This window comes from Mytilus trossulus, chromosome 1 (genome assembly GCF_036588685.1).
Source record: "Mytilus trossulus isolate FHL-02 chromosome 1, PNRI_Mtr1.1.1.hap1, whole genome shotgun sequence".
NCBI classification, from domain to species: Eukaryota; Metazoa; Mollusca; class Bivalvia; order Mytilida; family Mytilidae; genus Mytilus; species Mytilus trossulus.
In genome coordinates, this window is record NC_086373.1 from 4,432,947 (window position 1) to 4,438,946 (window position 6,000).

General features: G+C 32.3%; 1 protein-coding gene across 4 annotated transcripts in view; it reads left to right on the top strand.

Moving 5' to 3' along the window:
- Window positions 1–5,021, top strand: part of LOC134712692 (copine-8-like) — a 46,806-nt gene extending 41,785 nt beyond the window's left edge. For 3 of the 4 annotated variants that reach the window (XM_063574486.1, XM_063574495.1, XM_063574515.1), the window contains one exon: window positions 2,202–5,021. In XM_063574486.1, the coding sequence (XP_063430556.1) occupies window positions 2,202–2,759 (558 nt within the window). In that variant the 3' untranslated portion in view covers window positions 2,760–5,021. The remainder of the gene's footprint in view (window positions 1–2,201) is intronic. The other variant, XM_063574505.1, reaches the window with a different exon arrangement.
- Window positions 5,022–6,000: the final 979 nt, after the last annotated feature.

The following is a 6,000-nucleotide window of genomic DNA, read 5'->3' on the forward strand; positions in this document are numbered from 1 at the left end:
TGCCCTGAAATTTTCAGATGAATCGGTCAATCGGTTGTTGGGTTGCTGCCCCTGAATTGGTAATTTTGAAGAAATTTTGCTGTTTTTGGTTATTATCTTGAATATTATTATAGTTAGAGATAAACTGTAAACAGCAATAATGTTCAGCAAAGTAAGATCTACAAATAAGTCAACATGACCAAAATGGTCAGTTGACCCGTTTAGGAGTTATTGCCCTTTATAGTCAATTTTTAACCATTTTTCGTTAATTAAAGTAATCTTTTACAAAAATCTTCTCCTCTGAAACTACTTGGCCAAATTAATCCAAACTTGGCCACAATCATCTTTGGGGTATCTAGTTTAAAAAATGTGTGGCGTGACCTGGTCAACCAACCAAGATGGCCGCCACGGCTAAAAATAGAACAAAGGGGTAAAATGCAGTTTTTGGCTTATAACTCAAAAACCAAAGCATTTAGAGCAAATCTGACATGGGGTAAAAATGTTTATCAGGTCAAGATCTATCTGCCCTAAAATTTTCAGATGAATCGGTCAATCGGTTGTTGGGTTGCTGCCCCTGAATTGGTAATTTTGAAGAAATTTTGCTGTTTTTGGTTATTATCTTGAATATTATTATAGTTAGAGATAAACGGTAAACAGCAATAATGTTCAGCAAAGTAAGATCTACAAATAAGTCAACATGACTAAAATGGTCAGTTGACCCGTTTAGGAGTTATTGCCCTTTATAGTCAATTTTTAACCATTTTTCGTTAATTAAAGTAATCTTTTACAAAAATCTTCTCCTCTGAAACTACTTGGACAAATTAATCCAAACTTGGCCACAATCATCTTTGGGGTATCTAGTTTAAAAAATGTGTGGCGTGACCTGGTCAACCAACCAAGATGGCCGCCACGGCTAAAAATAGAACAAAGGGGTAAAATGCAGTTTTTGGCTTATAACTCAAAAACCAAAGCATTTTGAGGAAATCTGACATGGGATAAAAATGTTTATCAGGTCAAGATCTATCTGCCCTAAAATTCTCAGATGAATCAGTCAATCGGTTGTTGGGTTGCTGCCCCTGAATTGGTAATTTTGAGGAAATTTTGCTGTTTTTGGTTATTATCTTGAATATTATTATAGATAGAGATAAACTGTAAACAGCAATAATGTTCAGCAAAGTAAGATCTACAAATAAGTCAACATGACCAAAATGGTCAGTTGACCCGTTTAGGAGTTATTGCCCTTTATAGTCAATTTTTAACCATTTTTCGTAAATTAAAGTTATCTTTTACAAAAATCTTCTCCTCTGAAACTACTGGGCCAAATTAATCCAAACTTGGCCACAATCATCTTTGGGGTATCTAGTTTAAAAAATGTGTGGCGTGACCTGGTCAACCAACCAAGATGGCCGCCACCGCTAAAAATAGAACATAGGGGTAAAATGCAGTTTTTGGCTTATAACTCAAAAACCAAAGCATTTTGAGGAAATCTGACATGGGAAAAAAATGTTTATCAGGTCAAGATCTATCTGCCCTAAAATTCTCAGATGAATCGGTCAATCGGTTGTTGGGTTGCTGCCCCTGAATTGGTAATTTTGAGGAAATTTTGCTGTTTTTGGTTATTATCTTGAATACTATTATAGATAGCGATAAACTGTAAACAGCAATAATGTTCAGCAAAGTAAGATCTACAAATAAGTCAACATGACCTAAATGGTCAATTGACCCCTTAAGGAGTTATTGCCCTTTATAGTCAATTTTTAACAATTTTCATTAATTTGGTAAATTTATGTAAATTTTTACCAAATATAGTTCTCTGTTACTAATGGGCAAAGTTCATGATAGATATAATTGTAAGAAGCAAAATCGTTCAGTAAAGTAAGAACTTCAAACACATCACCATCACCAAAATACAATTTTGTCATGAATCCATTTGTGTCCTTTGTTTAATATGCACATAGACCAAGGTGAGCGACACAGGCTCTTTAGAGCCTCTAGTTCAAGATATTACATTTGTACTTTGTGGATTGCTTTCAATTATGTTAACAACAAATTCACCTTCTTTTATGATCAGTCCATTTTCTAGACCAAATTGGACCCCGACTAAACCTCCTTATTTATTGATGGTCTACTCTTAAATAACATTTAAATGAGTTCCTATGGTATCTGAGCATGCTCATTGTTGTTCTATTATTTGTTTTCCAGAATATGAATTTTTGTTTCAGTTTGTTCCATTTAGAGATTTTCTTGGTGGGAAGTTTGGTAGTAATATGAATATTTCACAGGCAGCATTAGCTAAAGAAGTACTGGCAGAAATACCTGATCAAATAATTCAATACATGAAAGCTCATGGTGTCAAACCAAAACCAGCTAAAGCAAACGTTCAACTTCCAGGACAACAATCAAATGTTCCTAGTCAACCACCACCTTCATTTCAGCAATCTCAAGGTCAACCAGGGTATCCTCAAGGTCAAGGGCAGGCAATGCCACAAGCTGGCTATCCTGGCCAAGCAAGCTTTAATGGAAGGCCTCCACAAGGAGGTGGACCTCCAGGTGGACCACCTTATCCTGGAGGTCAGAGTGGACCACCATCAGGTAGTGCTCCACCCTACCCACAAGGCCAAGGAGTACCACCAGGTAGACCTCCTCCACCACAAGTAGGGTCACAGCAAAGTGGTGCACCTCCATATCCTGCACAGGGTCAAACTGGCACACAGCAAAGTGGTGCACCTCCATATCCTTCACAGGGTCAAACTGGCATGCCATCAGCGCCACCTCCATAGAAGACAGTCCTTGTTAAAACAGAATCTTGAACAAAACTACATTATACACAAATGTGTGGAAATTTAAAGTTTTAAAAAATGTCTGTAATGGTATATGGATGTTATTTTGTGCTTTTAATTTTTCCTATATATTCAAAATGATAGATATTCGACCAAACAAATACAGAAATAACTTCTACATCTTAAAACTTGTGTAAAACAATTTGATTTCCTACTTTTTTAAGGAATTAATCAGAACTTAAGAACTCTTTGGTCCATTGATCCTCTAATAATACGCAATGCCTTCTATATTCTTAATCTATAATGACGTCATCTACATTTTGGCTAGGCAAAACCCAAAACATGTATTGAAATGAAGTCTGAATTAGCTAGTAATATGTTAGGAGGGTTTGTGCAACACAGTGCCATATAAAATCCAATTGAATTAAGAGACTTTTAACACTTTAGCATAACACATCCTTTTTTAAAAATTATAAAGATTTTCCTAAGACTCAAACTAAAATAAGTTTCATAGACTTGGGTGATTTAATGAAATGAGCAATGCTAAACAAATGAAAACTGCTTATGATATTATTGTTCTGAAATAAGGTTGTTACTTATACGACATGTTAGTAAAATGTTCTATTATTTAAAAATAAAAGTAAGCAGGTTTTCTTTCTTAAAAAATGATAAACCAGATCAAACAATTTTGCCCTTATATACAAGGACAAAACAACTGATACCCCAAACACCCTGAGACTGCTGGAAATATATAATTCTGTTTTATTTATATTTTGTTATGCTAATAAAAAAGTAGTTTGCTTTTTTTGCTTGCCAGTGTTGGAAAGGATTATTTTTTTGTACTAGGCATTGGAGCTGATTTCATAGATTTTAAATTTAGATTGATTAACTTTAGGTACTTCATTAAATCAACAGACACAACAATAATGCTTGAATTTCATACTTATAATTTGTTTTTTACTTAAACTATTGTGTTTATTTACTAAGTAAAATTGAGAAAGGAAATGGTGAATATGTCAAAGCGACAACCACCCGACCATAGAGCAAACAACAAGTGTTTACATTTAACATATTGTTTTTGACTGATTGATATGAAAATTGTTAATGGTTTTTTTTCTTTCATTTTGTTAATTTATTCACATGTAATCAACTATTCATACTTTTATTGTTTATTTTATATTAAGCTGCATATATAAATTACAAATGTGCAATAAATGAGCTTCAATCTCATGTAGACTATTTATAGTATCTGATATTGTCAGTATGGTCATTAAAGTGCTTTATCTGTTATACATGTGCCTATTTAAATGAGCAAAACATTTTGTTGAATCGAAGACTTCTTTGTATATTTTAGGTAAATAAACCAAAACATTTGAATTCAATTTCAGAATTTTTTCTTTGTTGTTGCTCAAAACATTATATAACTTGTAATATAATACAAATGTAATTTAAAATTATAAAATTATAAAATATTGAAGAAAAAAACAATGATGTAAAAATCTGTGGCATTTTAAATAAAATATTTTTTTTTTTTACAGAATCTCTTGGCATTTTTATACCTGGCATTTCTGTCATAAAGTTTTGCTAAGTACTCATATCACAAATTGTGTGCTCAAAGCATTGAATCTGGCATTTTCATTGGTTGGTTTCTGAGTCCAGTATAGTATTCTTAAATTTTATATGACTAAGGCAAGCAAAAGTAATTGATTGGCATGGCATATTACTGTATATGTATGGTTCTAAAATTGAAACATTTTTTTTTTATCTAATTCCATACTTAAACATAGGCGCTTTTTTTTTTAATTTCTTATCATTTAAAAAAAAATGATAAAATTATCATAAACTATGAATTTAAAAAGGAACGAAAAGATACTGTATCATACATACACATTTTGGGAAGTTTTCAATATAATTACATATCTTTTGGCATCAATTTTACCCTGTGCAAATGTTTTAGTTCATTTGAATGCATTGTACAGGATAGTAAGATACTAACCAAGAACTCATTAAATATTTTAACTATTTCTTCTAGATCTTCAACTGAGAATAAAACCTAACATGACCCAATAAATGGTATAATCTGTCAGTTTTAGAGAATATGAGCTTTGGGAAAGATTACTTCCATTCTGTCAATGTATTTTACTTGTACATGTGTATTAGTTTTTCTATGCCTTTGTATTTAATGTTGATATCTTATACATTTTAATTGTTATTTATGTTATAAAATATATTTACAATACATTAATAAATACATTTAGTGAATATAGTTTCTGTTTTCCTTGTTTTAGCTGTATATATATATGTAGGTCATACAATTCAATTGTCAGCTCACCTGGTCCAAAGTACTGGTGTGTTCTACAGTAAGATGCACATGTTCCTCAATTGGTTTAAGATGGATCACCACTTTATATTTCCCCAAATAGAAATTTCACATATTTTTTTACGATGTAGATAGTATAAAGTATTCACCATGTATTTTTCAAGCTACAAGTTGAGCAAAATTGTCAAACTCTGGCAAGGATATCTAGGAAGACATAATTTAGTGTAATACAAAGAATACAGGTTTATTTACTTTTCTGATATAGCAGTCCAGCCATCCTACACTTTTAGTTGCAGCTTTGCTTCTGATTATAGCATGAATTATTTGCCATTGGATGTTAATGAACCAACAATCAATCCACTTGTTGTCATTTTGAACAGTGCAAGATGACCAGATAAAATTTGACAGAATAAAAGGAAGAATAAAATATAGCAGCCGTCTAAGGAGTACAAATAAAGTAGATTCATTTGTAGGTTGTCATACAACCTTCATCAATATCTCTTCATTCAGAGATAAATAACCTGTACATGACAAAATGTGAAACAAATCCAAGTAAAAAAACAATGAACTGATTTATGACAAAACATTAAACAAGAAATCCCAAATAAAGCAGACAACAACATGAACAACCACTGAATTAACGGCTCTTGACTATGGACAGGCAAGTACAGAATCATGAATGGCTCAGGGTTAGATCTATTTATGAGAGTTCAACCCTCCCCTTAACCTGGAACCAGCACAACTTTGGAACAAGGTACAAAGTATAAATCAGTATGTTATGACGATTCGACAAATTGGCACAAAATCATTTAACAAAAATACAAAAAGGCAGTGTACCATTATAATAGTACTCCCAGTAATTAAAAGCTTGTTCAAAATCAGTAACAATTACAATTTTTAAATTATATATGTTCTCCCAGA